General features: G+C 45.2%; 1 protein-coding gene and 1 long non-coding RNA gene across 10 annotated transcripts in view; one reads left to right on the forward strand and one right to left on the reverse strand.

Moving 5' to 3' along the window:
* The window catches only part of Pms2 (PMS1 homolog2, mismatch repair system component), a 62,845-nt gene that overhangs the window by 35,448 nt on the left and 7,391 nt on the right, over window positions 1-20,006 (forward strand). For 3 of the 9 annotated variants that reach the window (XM_017320712.2, XM_030254201.1, XM_030254202.1), the window contains 9 exons: window positions 1,593-1,678; window positions 3,095-3,215; window positions 3,918-4,094; window positions 4,937-5,111; window positions 12,918-13,039; window positions 14,332-14,521; window positions 15,799-15,913; window positions 17,901-17,980; window positions 18,447-18,595. In XM_017320712.2, the coding sequence (XP_017176201.1) occupies window positions 1,593-1,678; window positions 3,095-3,215; window positions 3,918-4,094; window positions 4,937-5,111; window positions 12,918-13,039; window positions 14,332-14,521; window positions 15,799-15,913; window positions 17,901-17,980; window positions 18,447-18,595 (1,215 nt within the window). Of the gene's footprint in view, window positions 1-921; window positions 1,067-1,592; window positions 1,679-3,094; window positions 3,216-3,917; window positions 4,095-4,936; window positions 5,112-12,917; window positions 13,040-14,331; window positions 14,522-15,798; window positions 15,914-17,900; window positions 17,981-18,446; window positions 18,596-20,006 lie in introns of those variants that run through there. The other 6 variants (XR_003955592.1, XR_001784634.1, XR_003955593.1 and 3 more) reach the window with 3 other exon arrangements.
* Gm17135 overlaps window positions 5,031-20,006 on the reverse strand; it is a 30,596-nt gene continuing 15,620 nt past the window's right edge. The window contains exon 3 of the long non-coding RNA XR_001785016.2: window positions 5,031-5,108. This is a non-coding gene — a long non-coding RNA (predicted gene 17135). The remainder of the gene's footprint in view (window positions 5,109-20,006) is intronic.

Consider the following 20,006-nt stretch of genomic DNA (forward strand, 5'->3'; position numbering starts at 1 on the left):
AACACAAGCACAACACAACACAACACAAGCACAACGCAACACAAGCACAACACAACACAAGCACAACACAAGCACAACACAACACAACACTGGAAACTAAGTGGTCAGTGCATGGACTTGTCAGGAACACTTCATATCCAAACTCTAACAGACACTTCTTTATAAATGGAATCATTTAATAGATGAACTTTTGTTTTACTAAGCCTAGCCATTTTACTAAGCATAATATTTTTGAGGTTCATCTAAGGAGTGGCATGTGTTGGTACTCTACCCCTTTTAAGGCTGACTAATGTTTCATTATAACTATATACCATAATATCTATTCATCTGTTGATGGACACTTGAGCACACATATACAACAACAGTACACACATACACACACACCATGGTTTGCATATGGAGGTCAGAAGACAGTTTATAGAAGCTGGTTCTCTATACCACGTGGCTCTCAGGTCACAGGACTAGGAGTCAAACCCCTTCACCTTGATGTGTTACCTTTGTCTTCAGACAAGCTCTTTCTTTGTACTTCAGGCTGTCTAGAAACTTACTGTGTAGCCCAGGTTGGTCTCCAACTTAAACTGATCTTTTTATCCTCACTGCCCAAGTGTGGGGATTTTAAGTATGAGCCCCATGCCTAACTCGTGCGTGAGGAAGTTGGCCTCAAGCTGATGGTCCTATTTGAGAGTTTCTGGAAAACAGGCATGGTCAGTCTGTGACCCATGGACCCCTTGCACCTCAGGATACCATGAATAAGGCCCAACATACTGAAGGATAACATTATTAAGTCTCAGTGCCAAAAGATTGGATGGCCCTGATTAGCAGGTGAGGCCTCACTGGAGGAAGTAGGTCAGGGAGTTGGTCATTTGGGAAGTAGCTTGTCCCTAGTTCCTTCCCACCCCTCCATACTTCTGTCTGCCACAGGTAAGCAGCCTCTGCCATCTGACCCACTGCCATGATGTTCTGCCTCAACACTGGCCCAGAACTAACAGAACTGATGGTTATAGACTGAAAACTCTGGAACCACCAACCAAAATAAATAATCCCTCTCTTCAGTTGTTTCTGTAAGGTATCTCTCCCCTAAAAACAAAAAGTCTGATTCACGCAAGAGCAGCTGGTTTGTGATATTGGTGTACATACTTAACCCTTTGTATGTCTGTGTGCATTGTCATGGAGTGCATGTGGTGGTCAGAAGACAACCTGGGGTGCATGTCCTCATCTTTTACCTAGTCTGGAGCATCTCTGCTGGGTATAGCATGCTGGCTGGCCCTCGCGCTCCCAGAGGTTCTCCTGTCTCCATTTGCCATCTCCTAGTTAGGAGTGTGGGGATGGCAGACGCTTACACTGTGTGCTGTGTCCAGCTTTTTATGTGGATTCTGGGGTCCACACTCAAGTCCTCGTGCTTGCACTTTACCCAATGAGACCTTTCCCCAGCCCGTTTCTTCGTCTGTAAAACCAACGTATCATGGGTTATGGGTTATAACTATAACATTGACTTCTGCACAGTTTATGCGTCTTAGATGTGCATGCTTGATCTTTATGCAAGAGGATTTACATCATTGAGGCTTCATTTCTCTTACTATTGTTTGCTTTAGGGCTCCATCTATTACAATCAAGAGGGGACCTCTTGGTATGAAGGAGACTGGGTATACAACATCAAAAAGGGCTGGGGAATAAGATGGTAGGTACGACCCTCCCCTCCTCATTTGAGTTGTGGGTGAAAAAGCTTTCAAAGGCTCGTTTGATTCTCACCCAGGTTAGAGATGAGGTGCAGAAATGATGAAGAGCACATCTTTTGTCCAAGCATGGCGGAGTTTTCAGTAACTCCTGACAACATCTCTATAGCAATGAAAACATCCCATGGGAAATCCAGAAGAAAATACTAAGTGTGTGATTGTAGGTTTCACTTTGTTTTAAATAGAAACTGCCCACCTTTGCCCTCTGTAACCTACGATGAGTCTGTTTATCATAGTTTATAGTACTGAATGTTTTCTGACGAACAGCAGCATTTTTGCTTGATTTTAGATTGACCCGATAGTCTTGTTGTTACTGTTTTAGCTTTGGCAGTGCTAGGGATTAAACCCAAGGGCCTAGAGCACGGTGAATATCCTCCCATTGGGCTAAAATACGGTGAACACCTTCCCACTGGGCCTACAGCCCAACCCCCATTTTGCTTTGTTTGTGCAAGGTCTTGCTATTAGCCCAGGCTGACCTTGAATTCAAGAATCTCTTTTCTCTCCCTCTCAAGTGCTGGGATTATAGACCTGTACCTTCATACCCAGCAAGGATAAGGATGTGTGTGTGTGTGTGTGTGTGTGTGTGTGTGTGCGCGCGCGCGCACACTAGGGTATATTTTTATATGTATATGTGTGTGCACATATGTGTTAGTGGATGTGAAGGCAGAAGAAGGTATCAAGTCCCCTTGAGCTGGAATTACAGGTGGTTGTTAACTGCCCAACATGGACAGGAAATAAACTCTGGTCCTGTGGAAGAGCAATGAGTGCTCCTAACACTGGGCTAGGGAGTGGATCCATCAGTATGGCCCTTCCAGGAAAGCGTGGGAAGCTGAATTCAGTCCCCAGCACCCATGGAAAAAGCTTGGTGTAGCAGGATGTACCTGCAACCTCAGCACAGGGAGCAGACACAGGAGGATCCTTAAAGCTTCTAAAGCCAGACAGAGGAGATTCAGGTCCAATGAGAGACCCAGTCTTTAAAAAACCAGAGGAAATACATCCCATGTGGACCTTGGGGCTCCACATGCACATGTGCACACACCACATACGTACCTAACAATACATATTATCTAGTGTCAAAATATTTAAGTAATAACATAATAGGAGTTGTTTCTAGAAGATGTAAAATCTCACTCTTACCCATTTATTGAATAATGAAGAAGTTTAATAAATGGAATTATTCTCCTCCCTAATAGGAATATTTTTGCCAACCATGTGCTACCTATGTCTCCATAGCACTGGGTCCTTTCTGGGTTGGATTTCCTGAGAGGTGTTTAGGGGGTGAGTTTAAGGACGTTAAGGGCAAATCAGATGTTGTCGACATAAGATAGCCAACTGTTCATCATTGATTTCTTTGGTCCCAGCTATAAATCAGGAAACATATATGAAGGGCAGTGGGAGAACAACATGCGCCATGGGGAAGGCAGAATGAGGTGGCTCACAACAAACGAGGAGTACACGGGCCACTGGGAGAAGGGGATCCAGGTAGGCACCTGACGTCACATGCGTCGCAGCCTGAGGTGGGAGCTGTACTAAGGGCCCTAAGCACAACTAACCTAAGAAACTTGAGATGACTAGGGTTAGCCTCAACTCACAAAATCTAGAATCACCCGAGGCGGACTTCTGGCGCAGTGTTATTTTAATTACTCTAATTGATGCGGGAACACCCATCTTAGTTGTGGACAGGGCCATCCACACACACACACACCTGGGCAAGGGATCCTGTACTATAAGATATAGTGGAGGGAGCCGGCTGAGCCGAGCGTGCACCCTCTGCTCTCTGCCGCTGACTGTGGATGGATACAATGTGACCAGCCTTCTCAAGCTTCCGCCACTGTGGCTTCCCAGAAGTGACAAAACTATAACCCAAAGCTGTGGCCCAGCCCTTCGTTCCCTAAGCTGGTTTGGTCACAGCAACAGAAGAGAAAGTAAGTTAAAGTTACAGCCTTCTAGTGCCAGCTACACTGTTTAATCCATGTTTTGTCACTTAGTCTTCTGGAATGCTCTCACACATCCTTCATCCAATCCTACAATCCCTAAAGGGCTCACTGCCAGAGGTCAAAAGGCAGCTGACCTCAATACCTGCTTCTAGGTTCATGCACTCTGCCCCTTCAGATTATCAGTGTCTTTGCCATAACTGGAGTTCAGGTGAAGGGGGTTTCTGCTGACGAGCTACTTTCTTTTCAGAATGGCTTTGGAACACACACATGGTTCCTAAAGAGAATCCCCAACTCTCAGTATCCCTTGAGAAATGAATACATAGGGGAATTTGTAAATGGCTTCCGTCATGGACAAGGGAAATTTTACTACGCCAGTGGAGCCATGTATGAGGGAGAGTGGGCTTCCAACAAAAAGCAGGGCAGGGTGAGTATGGCTGCTGGGGAATGCTGGAAGGTGTGTGTCTGGTAAGTCGTGGTATTGCTCATTTCACAAAGATAACTACTTTAGTTACAGCGATGATATGCATTTAAAGCTCCTTACAACATATTATTTCCTGGCTACTTAGAAACAATTGAATTGTCTCTGTTATATGTGTATACAAATAAGGGAGGGTGCAGGTTGCAGGTTGTAAGTTACAGTGTAGCCTGATCGTTCATATACAATTGCAGTGTGGGCACTGGGGCTGGCTTGTGATATTAACTCAGTGACTTCAGCATGTCTATGCCACCGACCCACATAGCAGCTCTACCCTTGGGTTGCCGTATTCCTATGATTACAAGACAGGTTTCACATTACACAGCCCTGCTAAGGAGAAGAAATGAGACTCATTTCCAAAGCTCTCTACAAATGCCTCTCAATTGACAGAGCAGAACAGGGGTGGGGAGGTGGGGAAGGGCGGGGGGCGTGTTTGTCGTCCTCAGAATCATTACTTTACCATCCTGGGGTTGACATATAGCAGTGCCACACCCATGGCCATGGGCCCTCCATTGGCCATTCACAAAGCTTATTAAGGTTTAATAAACAAAAAGTTGATTGCTATGACCAAGAGGTGATTCAACTTGGGGAAAGGTTGGAGGAGGGGGGAGGGGAGAAGAGGAGGGGCAGGCACAGGAGGAGGGAGAGGCATGGTGTGAGATTCATTGAAGAACGACTCTTTGTGGCCTATCTTCAAAGCAGAAAATGCTCCAAACCCTTGAAAACCCTTCTGAAGAAAGAATCTCCCTCCTGAAACGTCTTCAGAGCCTCACGTGCCTCCCTCCCCACAGGGCAGAATGACCTTCAAGAATGGCCATGTGTATGAAGGTCTGTTTTCCAATGATCACATTGCACAGTTCTTTGAAACTGAAATGGATTACTCACAGAGCCTGGACCGTTGGTCAGATGCCTCGCAAAGGAGCCGGCAGCCTCGGGGGTCTTCAGTCAGTGCTGTCAGGGAGCCTGGTAGGTGAGAGTAAATTACTATTGTTTTTATTATTGATTATTATTATTACTTATTCCATTCATTTACATCTCAAATAATATACCACTTTCCAGTTACCCCATCAACCAACCCCCATCCCATGATATCCCATTTCCTGGCTACCCCTCTGACACTCCCCATCCCACATCTGCCCTCCCCTTCCCTTTTGCCTGTTGGAGAGTGCTCCCCCACCCACCCACACTCTCCCATCCCACCGTTCCGACATCCCCCTACTGTGGGGCATCAAACCTTCCTGGGACTAAGGGCCTCCTCTCTTGTTGCTGTTGGGCAAGGCCATTCTCTGCTACATATGTATATGGAGCTAAAGATCCCTTTAGGTAGACTCCTTGGTTGGTGGTCTAGACTCTGGGGGAACTGGGTGGTCAGGGCAACCTATGTTGTTCTTCCAATGGGGTTGCAATCCCCCTCTGCTCCCCCAGTCCTTCTGCCAGCTCCCCCCCCAACCCCCCCAACCCCCCCCCCCCCCGCCAGGTTCCCTGAGTTCAGCCTCATGGTTGGCTCCAAGCATCTGCCTCTGCATTGGTCAGTTGCTGGCCAGACCTCCCCAGGAACTGCCACACTTGGTCCCTCTCTGCAAGCACCTCTCGGCCACAGCAACAGTGTTGGGTTTGGTGTCTGCAGACATGATGTATCCCCAGGTGGGGCTGTTCCCTGGTTGGCCTTTCCTTCTATCTCTGTTCCATTTTTTGTCCTTGTTCTTCATTTGGATAGGAACATTTCTGGGTTAAAAAATCTTTGAGATGGGTGGGTGGCTCCATCCCTCGACCAGGGGCCACCTATCTACTGGAGGTAGTCTCCACAGATTCTGTCTCCCCCTTCTCTGTGCATTATGGCTAAAGTCAATCCCGTTGGGTCCTGGAAGCCTCAACAGTTTCTCTGCTGTCTGGGACCCTCCAGTGGCTATCCCATTTCTCATCCCCCCTGCTACCTATTTTTATTCAATTTCCTTACCTCTATACTTCTCTCATCTCTCCTCCAGATTCTGATACTGCCACCCTTATTTCTTCCTCCTCCTTTCTTCCTTGTCCCCCTCTCCTTCCACCACCCACAATCGTCCTGTTCCCCCCTCAATGCAGGACTGAAGCATCCACCTTCTGGTCTTCCTTCCTTCTACTTTCCATATGGTCTATAAGTTGTTTTTTGTTTGTTTGTTTGTTTGTTTTTGTTTTTGTTTTTGTTTTTTTCGAGACAGGGTTTCTCTGAATAGCCCTGGCTGCCCTGGAACTCACTTTGTAGGCCAGGCTGGCCTCAAACTCAGAAATCCACCTGCCTCTGCCTCCCGAGTGCTGGGATTAAAGGTGTGCGCCACCACGCCCAGCTCTATAAATTGTATCATATGCATTGTGAGCTTTTGGGTTTGTATCCACTTATCAGTGAGTGCATACCATGTGTGATCTTTTGTGTCTGGGTTACCTCACTCAGGATGGTATTTTCTAGTTCCATCCATTTGCCTGTGAATTTTATGAAGTCATTGCTTTTAATAGCTGAGTAGTACTTCATTGTGTAAATGTACACATATCCTGTATCCATTGCTCTGTTGAGGAAAATCTGGGTTCTTTCCAGCTTCTGGCTCTTATAAATAAGGCTGTTAGGCTCTTATAAATAAGGCTGTTATGAACATAGTGGAGCATTTGTCCTTGTTATATGTTGGAGAATCTTCTGGGGATATGCCCAGGAGTGGTATAGCTGGGTCCTCAGGTAGTACTATGTCCAATTTTCTGAGGAACCGCCAGACTGATTTCCAGAGTGGTTGTACAAGCTTGCAATCCCACCAACAATGGAGGAGTGTTCCTCTTTCTCCATATCCTCGCCAACATCTGTTGTCACCTGTGTTTTTGATCTTAACAATTCAGACTGGTGTGAGGTGGAATCTCAGGGGTTGTTTTGGTTTGCATTTCCCTGATAACTAAGCATGTTGAACATTTCTTTAAATGTTTCTCAGCCATTCGAGATTCCTCGGTTGAGAATTCTCTGTTTAGCTCTGTACTCCACTTTGTAATAGGGTTATTTGGTTCTCAGGAGTCTGCCTTCCTGAGTTCTTTATCTATTTTGGATATTAGCCCTCTATCGGATGTAGGATTGGTAAAGATCTTTCCCCAATCTGTGGGTTGCTGTTTTGTCCTATTGACAGTGTCCTTTGCCTTACAGAAAATTTTCAGTTTTATGAGGTCCCATTTGTCAACTGTTGCTCTTAAATCATAAGCCATTGGTGTTCTGCTCAGGAACTTTTCCCCTGGGCCCACGTGTTCCAGACTTTTCCCCACTTTCTCTTCTATTAGATTCAGTGTATCTGGTTTTATGTGGAGGTCCTTGATCCACTTGGACTTGTGCTTTGTACAGGGAGATAAGAATGGATCCATTCGCATTCTTCTGCATTCACCAGTTGAACCAGCACCATTTGTTGAAAATGCTGTCTTTTTTCCACTGAATGGTTTTAGCGTCTTTGTCAAAGATCAAGTGAACAGGTGTGTGGGTTCATTTCTGGGTCTTCAATTCTATTCCATTGATCTACTTGCCTGTTTTAGTACCAATACCATGCAGGGTTTTTTGTTTTGTTTTGTTTTTTTGTTTTTTAATCACTATTGCTCTATAGTATGGCTTGAGGTGGTGATTTCCTCAGGGTTTTGTTTTGTTTGTTTTTTATTGTTGAGAATAGTTTTTTTCTATCCTAGGTTTTTTGTTATTCCAAATGAATTTGAGAATTGCTCTTTCTGGGGCTGGAGAGATGGCTCAGTGGTTAAGAACACTGACTGCTCTTCTGTAGGTCCTGAGTTCAAATCCCAGCAACCATATGGTGGCTCACAACCATCTGTAATGAGATCTGATGCCCTCTTATGGAGTGTCTGAAGGCAGCTACAGTGTACTTACATATAATAAATAAATAAATCTTAAAAAAAAAAGAATTGCTCTTTCTATGTCTGTGAAGAATTGAGTTAGAATTTTGTAGATTGCTTTCAGCAAGATGGCTATTTTTACTATATTAATCCTGCCAATCCATGAGCATGGGAGATTTTCCCATTTTCTGAGATCTTCTTCAATTTCTTTCTTCAGCATCTTGAGGTTCTTGTCATACAGATCTTTCACTTGCTTGGTTAGAGTCACTATTGTGAAGGATGCTATTTCCCTAATTCCTTTCTCATCCCTTTATCCTTTGAGTGGAGAAAGACTGCTGATTTGTTTGAGTTAATTTCATATCTAGCCACTTTGCTGAAGTTGTTTATCAGTTGTAGGCGCTCTCGGGTAGAATTTTTGAGGTCGCTTGTGTGCACTATCACATCATCTGCAAAGAGTGACACCTTGACTTCCTCCTTCCCAATTTGTATCCCTTTGATCTCTTTTTGTTGTCTAATTAATCTGGCTAGGACTTCTAGTACTATATTGACTAGGTAGGGAGAGAGTGGGCAACCTTGCATAGTCCCAGATTTTAGTGAGATTGCTTTGAGTTTCTCCCCATTTAGTTTGATGTTGGCTACTGGTTTGCTGTATATTGCTTTTATTATATCTAGGTATGCACCTTGAATTCCTGATCTCTCCAATACTTTTAACATGAATGGGTGTTGTATTTTGTCAAAAACTTTTTCCGCACCTAATGAGATGATCATGTGGGTTGTTTTCTTTGAGTTTGTTTCTACAGTGGATTACATCGATGGATTTCCATATATTGAACCATCCCTGCATCCTTGGGATAAAGCCTACTTGATCGTGGTGGATGATCATTTTGATGTGTTCTTGGATTCTGTTTGCGAGAACTATATTGAGTATTTTTGCATCAATATTCAGAAGGGAAATTGGTCTGTCGTTCTCTTTCTTTGTTGGGTCTTTTTGTGGTTTAGGTATAGTGCAACTGTAGCTTCATAGAAACAACTGGGTAGTGTTCCTTCTGTTTCTATTTTGTAGAATAGTTTGAAGAGTACTGGTATTAAATCTTCTTTGAAGGTCTGATAGAATTATGCACGAAAGCCATCTGGCCCTGGGCTCATTTTGGTTGGGAGACTTTTAATGACTGCATCTATTTCCTTTGGGGTTATGGGACTGTTTAGAGGTTTATCTGATCCTGATTTGACTTTGGTACCTGGTATGTGTCTAGAAAATCATCCATTTTGTCCAGGTTTTCTAGTTTTGTTGAGTACAGACTTTTGTAGTAGGATCTGATGTTTTTTTTAATTTCCTCAGTTTCTGTTCCTATGTCTCCCTTTTCATTCCTGATTCTGTTTATTTGGCTACAGTCTCTGTGCCCTCTGGTTAGTCTGGCTAAGGGTTTGTCTATCTTGCTGATTTTCTCAAAGAACTAGTTCCTAGGTTTTTTGATTCTTTGTATAGTTCTTTTAGCTTCAATTTGGTTGATTTCAGCCCTGAGTTTGATTTTTTTTCCTGCCATCTACTCCTCTTGGGTGTATTTCCTTCTTTTTGTTCTACAGCTTTCAGGTGTGCATCAAGCTGCTAGTGTATGCTCTCTCCAGTTTCTTTTTGGAGGCACTCGGAGCTATGAGTTTTCCTCTTAGCACTGCTTTCATTGTGTCCCATAAGGTTGGATATGTTGTGCCTTCATTTTCATGGAATTCTAAAAAGTCTTTATTTCTTTATTTCTTCCCTGACCAAGTTGAATTGATAGTTGTTCAGCTTCCACATATATATATGGGCTTTCTGTTGTTTTTGTTGCTATTGAAGACCAGCCTTAGTCTATGGTGGTCTGATAGAACACATGGGATTAATTCAATGTTCTTATATCTGTTGAGGTTTGTTTTGTGTCCGAGTACTTGGTCAGTTTTTGAGAAGGTACCATAAGGTGCTGAGAAAAAGGTACATTCTTTTGTTTTAGGGTGAAATGTTCCATAGATATCTGTTAAATCCATTTAGTTCATAACTTCTTTTAGTTTCACTGTGTCTCTGTTTAGTTTCTTTTCCCATGATCTGCCCATTGGTGAGAATGGGGGTGTTGAAATCTCCTGCTATTATTATGTGAGGTTCAATGTGTGTTTTGAGCTTTGGTAGAGTTTCTTTTACAAATGTGGGTGCCCTTTAATTTGGGGCATAGATGTTCAGAACTGAGAGTTCCTCCCGGTAGATTTTTCCTTTGATAAGTATGTAATGACCTTCCCCATCTTTTTAGATAACTTTTGATTGAACATCTATTTTGTTGGATATTAGAATGGCTACTCCAGCTTGTTTCTTGGGACCATTTGCTTGGAAATTGTTTTTCCCAACCTTTTACTTTGAGGGAATATCTGTCTTTGACTCTGTGTTTTCCTGTATGCAGCAAAATGCTGGATCCTGGTTACATATCCAGTCTGTTGGCCTATGTCCTTTTATTGGGGAATTGAGTCCATTGATGTTGAGAGATATTAGGGACCAATGATTGTTGCTTCCTGTTATTTTTGTTGTTAGAGTTGGAATTACGTTTGTGTTTCTCTTCTTTTGAGTTTGCTGTCAAAAGATTAATTTCTTGCTTTTTCTTGGGTGTAGTTTCCCTTCTTGTGTTGGACTTTTCCTTCTATCATCCCCTGTAGGGTAGAAAGATATTGTTTAAATTTGGTTTTGTCTTGGAATATCTTGGTTTCTCCATCTATGATAATTGCGAGTTTTGCTGGGTATAATAGTCTGGGCTGGCATTTGTGTTCTCTTAGTGTCTGTATAACATCTGCCCAGGATCTTCTGGCTTTCATAGTCTCTGGGGAGAAGTCAAGTGTAATTCTGATAGGTCTGCCTTTATATGTTACTTGACCTTTTTCCCTTACTGCTTTTAGTATTCTTTCTTTGTTCTGTGCATTTGGTGTTTTCATTATTATATGATAAGAGGAATTTCTTTTCTGGTCCCATCTGTTTGGTGTTCTGTCCACTTTTTGAATGTTTATGGGCATTTCTTTCTTTAGGTTAGGAAAGTTTTCTTCTATAATTTTGTTAAAGATGTTTGCTGGCCCTTTAAGTTGGGAATCTTCACTATCTTCTGTACCTATTATTCTTAGGTTCGGTCTTTTCATTGTGTCCTGGATTACTTGAATGTTTTGCCATAGGAGCTTTTTGCTTTTTGTATTTTTCTTGACTATTGTGTTTATGTCTTGTATCTTCTACTGCTGATATTCTCTCTTCTATCTCTTGTATTTTATTGGTGATGCTTGCATCTGTGACTCCTGTTTTCTTTCCTAGGTTTTTCATCTCCAGGGCTGTCTGTCTCCCTTTGAGTTTTCTTTAATGATTCCACTTCCATTTTTAGATCCTGGACAGTTTTGTTCAGTTCCTTCACCTGTTTGATTGCATACTCTTGTATTTCTTTAAGGGATTTATGTGTTTCTGCCTTAAGGACTTCTACCTGATTACTTGTGTTCTTCTGCATTTCTTTAAGGGAGTTATTTATGTCCTTCTTAAAGTCCTTTATCATCTTCATGATATGAGAGTTTAGATCTGAATCTTGTTTTAAGGGTGTGTTTGGGTATCCAGGACTTGCTGTGGTGGGAGAACTGGGTTCTGATGTTGCCAAGTAGAATTGGTTTCTGTTGCTTATGTTCTTATGCTTGCCTCTCGCCATCTGGTTATCTCTGGTGTTATCTGGCCTCCTGGTCTCAGACTGCAACCTGTCCTACCTGTGATCCTGTGATCCTGGGGAGTCAAGCTGAGGGGTAGAGTTGCCACTGGTGTGTGTTCTGTGTGAGATCAAGTCTCTGCTCCCAGCTGGCACAGGTGGGAGCCAGAAAGCACCTGGGTCTCCGGCTGAGCCTGAGCGGCTGAGTGAGGGAATCTGCTTCCCCGGTATGATGGGTTGCTGGGTCTCTGAGCGGGGTCTGAGGTCTCACCTGTGAAGCTGGATATGTCTGAATACCTGGGAGGCCAAGCTGCAACTGGCGTGTGTGCTGTGAGGGATCAGGGCCAGCACCAGATCTCTGCTCCTGACTGGCCTAAATTACCATCTCACCTATAGTTTTCATTCATTAAGATCCACCCACTGCTTTAGAAAAATAGAAGTCTCCTTCAATGTTATACTTGTTTGTTTTTGTTTGTTTCGGCAAGCTGGCCTTGAACTCTCTGTTCAATAGCCAAGTCCAATCTTGAGCTTCCTCTCTACCTCCCAAGTGCTGGGGTGACAGTGCACCACTGTGGTGCTGAGGATGGAAGCTGGGCTTGCTGTGTGCTCAGCAAGCCCTCCACCAGCTGAGCTACGTTAGCTAGGCTGACGTTCAGCTACTGAGTGAAGAGCTTGTGTCTCATTACTGTGGGAGGAACTGTTGTGTTTACTTGTTGTGTTTGTCTGTGTGCATGTTGCAGGCAGAGAGAGGACATGGGGAAATCCATCTGTCCTTTCACCATGTGGGTCCCAGAGGTCAAGTACAGGTCATCAGCTTTGACAGCAAGCACCTTTAGTTACTGAGCATCACAGCGGCCCTCAGCCTTTTAACTTTGAAAAGGAGTGTAAGTTGTCCAGGCTGGCCTTGAACTTACGATCACTGGCTCCCTCCACAGCTGATATATAGGCCTATGCCACAATGCCTGAATACTCTCCTATTACATTTTGATAGACAACTGTTCTCATGTGACTCTGGAAGGACTCCTTTTAAAGATTTACTTGTATTTATATACATATACATGTCTGTGGGTACCTCAGAGACCAGAAGAAGGTACTGGATCCCCTGGAGCTGATGTTATCGGCAGTTCTGAGTGGCCTGTCCACGAGCATCCTTAACTGCTGAACCATCTCTCCAGCCCACATTAGAGGAGTTTACCCTTGCTTCCCATAATCACCTCCCCACGCCCACCATGTTTGCTTCATTCCTTAGAGACCCTGCGGAAGTTGGATGGCAGCGAAAGCCGTTCTGTGCTAGGAACGAGTATTGAGCTGGACTTAACTCTGTTGCTGGACATGTACCCCGAGGAAAGCCAGGAGGAGGAAAAGAAGCAGGTAACCCCCATCACCAGTACACACATATTATAGACACTCTTTTAGTCTAGACCGTCTCAATCTGCAAGTGAGCAGGCTTTGTGAGAGAAAGGTAGCCCAGAGGGCAGGACTCGGCAGCATTGCCCGGGCGGGGCCTTAGAACCTATAGGAGTCCAGTCACCAGCAGTCAGAGCCAGCTGGGGACCAAGGCTGAGATCACCCCTCACTCATAGAAGGTGGGGTCAGGAAATGCTGGACACCCTAGGAATCAGGACCCCCTGTAGGGCTGAGAGATGGCTACAAAGAGCACTGGCGGCCCTAGGAGAGGACCTGGGTTCCTAGCACACAACATGGTGGCTCATAACCATCTGGAACTCCAGTTCCAGGGGATCTATGCCTTTGTACCAATCACACATGTGCTTCACATACAAATGCATAGGCAAAACACTTATACATATAAAATAGGATAAATGAAACTTTTTTTTAAAAAAAAGAAAGAGGCAGAAGAAGAAAGAAAGCTGCTATGCTGAGGCTGGAGAGGTGGCTCAGTGGTTAAGAACTGTGTTTCCAGAGACCCCAATTCCCAGCACCCACATAGCAGCTAACAGTCATCTGTAACTCCAGCTACAAGGGCTCCAACCCCTTCTTCTAGACTTCACGGGCACTACACACAAACGGTACGCTGACCTTTGAGCAGGCAAAACACATATACACATAAAAATTTCAAACTCTAAAAATGTGAAAGGAACCCTGTTGTGGAGTAGTCACCAGAGAAGACTGCATAGACACGGGTTGTAGCCGGCAATAGCCGGACAGTGACTACACTGGGTGTTCAGGATTCCAGTGTGGCACTGAGCCTTTCTCAGGGTGAGCTTCTAAACACAAAAGCCACGGTGTAGATTGGCATACTCCAGTTAACAAGAACAGTTTGCCAGAAGCAGAACTACAGAAGCCATAAAGCAAGGTTAGGACATTTTTAGACAATCCAAGAACAATATGGACCTGGAAGAGTTGGGCCTGCGTTTCGGTTTTGTCAGGTGGCGGGCTGTCTGCGTGCTGAGTTTCGCAGCCTCAGTGGCACTTCCATTGTGGAGTGAGTTGTGCTAAGTTCTCAAGGCCTGCTAATGTCTGAGGCCCTGTTACAACCCACTGTGCATATGGTACACACAGCATCCCAGCCAGTGGGGTGCTAGAAACTGAGCTGAGGTCCCCACAAGAGGACCAGGTGCTCTTAGGTCTGAGCCATCTCTCCAGCCCCTCGGTTTTGTTCTAATAAAGGCATGGCTGGGCCCCACGCGCCGCCTTCCTTTCAGGTGGAATACGCAGTCCTGAGGAACATCACAGAGCTAAGGAGGATCTACTGCTTCTACAGCGGCCTCGGGTGTGACCACTCGCTGGACAACACCTTTCTGATGACAAAGCTGCACTTCTGGAGATTCCTGAAAGACTGCAGGTTCCATCACCACAACATAACTCTGGCAGATATGGACAGGGTATTGAGTGGTGAGTGTCCCGGGTTCCCTTCCTCCCTTGGCTATTGCTGCCCTGAAACGAGCTAAGAAATGTGGGGAGATTACGGGGAGATGACTCTGCATGAGGAGCAAATGTCTCTGCCCAAACCCAAACAAATGGACACAGAGACAAAAGCATGCTGAGCGAGAGCCATTTAATGATGGTCTTGCAAGAACGGCTGTCGGGCTTAGGGATCACTGTAAAAGAGGGGATAGAAAGACCCCCCAAGAGCTAGAGGTAGACTTGTGGAGTGAAAAAGCATTTTCCAGACATGACAGGCACATGTGACCTCACAGTGGCCATGACTGCATGCGCAAGACCTGCACAAGATCAAGCCAGCCCAACACGGACGGACGAGGGGCTCAGGAGCTCTTAGCAACTGATGGCTGCTGGAGGAGGGAGAGGCAGTTTTCCGCAGGGATGTGGCCCTGGATAGGCTACCATATTCCAGCAGATGGTCCTATACCCACACCCATAGAAGCAGACTTGAAGGGGAAAGGGGGTGTTTAAAAAGGAGCCCATGAAGTTGGGCAAGAAAGGTGGTGGGATGATACGGGAGGGAAAGGGGGCACATGTTTGATCAAACACATCAGGGCATGTGTGTTATCAGTTTTTAAAAAGAGTGGGTGTCTGGCACACACAAGGGTCAAATAAAGCAAACAATTTACCCCTCACCTTACAGATCCCTTCTCCAGCTCCTCATTGGCTGAGTGCTCAGGGGTGCACTCTAACCAGGGCATCCCTCCCGGGATGTGCTAGCTTTCCTTCTTCATTTATGTCCACATACAACAACAAGGATTTTCCTGCTGGCTTCCTCACCCCAATAACTCGTTAACATATGCACGGACCTAGTCACATAAGCAGGCTGCCTGTAATTTTCTTAGAACCCAAGATAGCCTTCTTGTTGACTTGGGGATAGGCAGGAAGGAGGCCTAGACAAGCAGGGCCTGTGAGCCCAGCATTGGTGGGCTTGGCAGCCAGCCAGCCTGCCTTCCAGTTCAGCAAGAGACCCTGCTTCAAGGCAGTAAGGTAAAGAGCAATAGAGGAAGACACTTAATGTCCTGGTATAGCCTCAATGTACCTGTTCATGTTTAGGAGTGCACATTGACAGAGTCATGTGCATGTACCACACACACACACACACACACACACACACACACACAAACACACACACCACAACCACAATAGAAAGATACATTGTTAATGTCTCATAAGGTAACCAGAGCTCTTCTGTGCTGTAGCTAATCTCGCCAATGTCTTTATTTCAGTCTATAACGGCATCCCAATCGAAGAAATCCACTCTCCATTTAGAACCATACTCTTAAGAACATTCCTGAATTACCTCCTGCAGCTGGCTTACTACATCCATCACAAGGAGTTCCAGTAAGCGCCGCTTCTTCCCCCCAGTAGCCACGGCCCTCGGTCGTTTTCACATTATCCATGGGAAGGACTAGACACAAAGTTTAGCTAGTGTCCAGCCTCAGTGCCCTGTGTGCGGGATGAACACTGGAGAACCCCCACCAAGTGACTCTGCAGTCACCGTCAGTCCTGCCTTGTTGAGTCAGAGTACCCATGGTGTTGCTTGCTTTTTTTTTTTTTTTTTTTTTTTTTTAATTTTCGAGACAGGGTTTCTCTGCATAGCCCTGGCTGTCCTGGAACTCACCCTGTAGACCAGGCTGGCCTCAAACTCAGAAATCCCCCTGCCTCTGCCTCCCGAGTGCTGGGATTAAAGGCATGCGCCACCATCATTTGGCTCCGAACATTCTTTCTTAATGACTTTTTTAGAAATATTCATTTAAGGGCTGAGGCCGTGGTTCTGTTGGCAGAGTGTTTGTCTTGCACACACAGGCAGTGGGTTCTAGCCACAGCACCTCATAGGACAGACCTAGTAGCACATGCCTGTGATCCCAGCACTCATGAGGTGGAGGCAGGATCAGGAGTTAGGGTTGGGGCAAGAGAGATGGCTCAAGGATTAAAAGCTGCTTTTCTAGAGGACCTGAGTTCGGATCTCAGCACCCAGATTGGGCGACTCACATCTTTTGCATCTCCTGTTCCAGGGAATCCACTTCCGTGTCTTGCCTGCACATACATACATACATACAAATACCCACAGACTCATAAATAAAAATATATCTTAAAAAGAAATTAAGATTATCTTTGTCTGCACAATGACTTCAAGGTCAGCCTGAGCAACAGAAGACCTTGTCTGTCTATGTCCGTCTGTCTGTCTGTGTCTCTCTCTGTGTATGTGTGTATATAAATTTAATATATACAGTGTGCATAGACTACCACAGCATGTATAGTTGAATGGTTAGATTTTCAGAAGAGTTGCTGATAAGTACATTGAGTTTCTATGTATCCTGCAGTCAAACTCCCCTCGTGTCAGCCTCTTCCTAACCATGGTACAGGCACCAAAAGCAAGGACTTAGCGCTGCCAGTGTCACTGCATCCAGCCTTCTCTCAATCATGGTGGAAGGTGACGATTGACACCTGACACATGCTGCGCAGACATTCTAATACCGCCCTGCATCCCAGCCAGGAGCTGCCATTCCCCACGGTCCCTCCTCTGCCAGGAGCTCACACTGCATTTTGCCTCCAAAGCATTTCAGACCCTCCAATCTGAGAGGTACTCAGCCTCCATCTTTAACAACCTTCCTGTCTTTAAAAAAAAACAAAAACAAAAAACCTCTTTGATCACTGTGTAAAGCATCTCACAGTCTGGGTTTGCACTGTGGTGTTTTCCTCCAATTGCGCTGAGCTGAGAGAACACTAGGTGGGAGCTCCTTAGATCTTTTCCATGCTCGTTTATGATGTGTGTTTGTGATATATGTGTGTAGCATATGTACGTGTGAGGGTGCGGGCTCACGGGCACGCGGACACCACAGCATTACGTGGCAGTCGGAGGGTCGTCTCAGGGTCTGGTCCTCATCTTCCTCCTTGTCTGACAGAGGTCTCTGTGGTTGGCTACTGTGTACACCATGCTTGCTGGCCTGCAAGCTTGAACGGATCCTCCTGTTCCTGTCCCCCACCTCTCTGTAGCGCTCTGGGATTTCAGACACATGTTCCTACAGCTCTGTGTAGGTAGAGGTCCTGGGGCTTGCATAGCAAGCGTTTTTTCCTAACTGGATCATCTCCCAGCCAGAGCCATCTTCTTACTGAATGGCAACAGTGCGCATAACTTCAATATGGCTTCTTGCTGGTGCTCTCGGAGTGAAGTGTGGCCAGGTAGACCTTTCTACTGTAAACTTGACTCTGTTTCCCTTTCCATATTGTATTTATTAGAGGCCAGTGGTCAGATGGCCACACTTCAGAAGAGGGGAATTAAGCTCCACCTCGTGGAATAATTAATTTCAATATCATTTCACCATAGGAACAGAAGCCCGTCGCTCTTCCTGTGTTTTACAAAACTGATGTCTGAGAACATTCACCCACATGCCTGTCAGGTAAAAGGTAAATACAAGAACAGTATCATTCTATTTACCATCTTAAAAAATAGTTCTATAACCATATTTGTGTGTGTCATACGTGTGTGTGTGTATGTGCATGTTTGTATATGTGTGGACACGTTTCGTGCAGATGCATATGTGTGTGTGCACATGTGCACACCTGCTCACATGTAAGCCAGAGGTTATCATCAGTTATCTTCCTCCATCACTCTTCATGCACGAGGCAGGCTCTCTCTCTCTGAGCCCTTAACTCACTGATGTGGCTAGTCTAGCTAGCAGGCTTGCTCTGGGCATCCCGTCTGCTTCCAGGATTACAGGCAGGTTTCTATGCCCAACCTGGTTTGGGGTGCTGGAGATCTGAACTCTAGTCCTCCTGTTTATACAACAGAGGGTTGTTTGTTTGTTTGTTTGTTTCCACTGAGCCACACACCCCCCAGTCCTGTGATCACTCCTGAATGTTGTGTTTTTAGGTCACTTATTCAGTGAGCAACAGCGGACACTCTACTCAATGAATTACATTGATAAGTGCTGGGAGATTTACACAGCCTACTGCAGACCCAACGAAGCCCCACCCTATGAGCTGACGATGAAGATGAGATATTTCCTCTGGATGCTGAAAGTAAGCTTCGTATCTCTTAGGATAGAGATTGCCTTCATGTTGACGGGCACTGTGACTTTAATGAAAAGAGATCAGTGCTACATAATTAAGGAGGTGAAGATGGGGGTGACCTTTCGTGGGCCCCAGATGCTTTCACAGGAGACAGTCTGTGAAAGCAAGAGGCGTGACACGTGACAGAACGGGGATGGAAGGCTGAAGCCCACCATCATCATCTTATGCACATGTGGCCACTGAGAGGAAGCCATAAAGAGACTTTAAAAGTGTTTATATTACATTTGCATTTAATATTGATTCAAGGTGTGTGTGTGTGTGTGTGTGTGTGTGTGTGTTGTCAGGCATGGTGGCAACTGCATTTGCCACCTCGGCCATCTTGTCATCCCTAAAAATCATTAAAAAATATATCTCGAAGGCTGGAAAGATGTCCTGGTGGTAGACAGCACTTGTTGCTTTTGCCAAGGACCCGAGTTCAGGTCTCAGAACCAACACGGCAGCTCACAATCATCTCTAACTCCAGTTGCAAGGGGTCTGATGGCTTCTCTTGAACTCCCCCGGGGCATCAGGCATGAATATGGTGCATACAGTCATTCAGGCAAAACACTCATACACATAAAAGAAAAGAAATATCTTTCCAAATACAAACATATTTTCAGCGGGTCAGGACTGCACTACAGGGGAACACTTGCCTCGGGTTCCCAGCACGGGGAAACACATAAAAAGTGTTGCTCAGCAGGCAGTATGTTTAAAATGTCTTAGTTTGGAAGTCAAGTATGGTGTTAAGTTCCTGTAGTCCCAGCACTTGAGAGGCTAAGGCAGGAGGGTCAGCTGTTCAAGGTCAGCCAAGAGCTAGTAAGATCCTGTTTCAAAGAACCAATGTTGTTAGTTTGAAAAAACAATCAGCAGGTTCTTTTTTTTTTTTTTTTTTCTTTTGGTTTTTCGAGACAGGGTTTCTCTGTTGTAGCCCTGGCTGTCTTAGAACTCACTCTGTAGACCAGGCTAGCCTCGAACTCAGAAATCTGCCTGCCTCTGCCTCCCAAGTGCTGGGATTAAAGGCGTGTGCCACCACCGCCCGGCCCATAATATATTTAATTTATACTTAAATATTAATGAGAGAGTTGTAATGTATGGTTTTGTGTGTCAACTTGACACAAGCTGGAGTTATCACAGAGAAAGGAGCCTCCCTTGAGGAAATGCCTCCAGGAGATCCAGCTGTAAGGCATTTTCTCAATTAGTGATCAATGAGGGAAGGGCCCATTATGGGTGGTGCCATCTCTGGGCTGGTAATCTTGGGTTCTATAAGAAAGCAAACTGAGCAAGCCAGTAAGTCACATCCCTCCATGGCTCTGCATCAGCTCCTGCTTCCTGACCTGCCTGAGTTCCAGTCCTGACTTCCTTTGTTGATGAACAGCAGTGT

This window comes from Mus musculus, chromosome 5 (assembly GCF_000001635.26).
Source record: "Mus musculus strain C57BL/6J chromosome 5, GRCm38.p6 C57BL/6J".
Taxonomy (NCBI): Eukaryota; Metazoa; Chordata; class Mammalia; order Rodentia; family Muridae; genus Mus; species Mus musculus.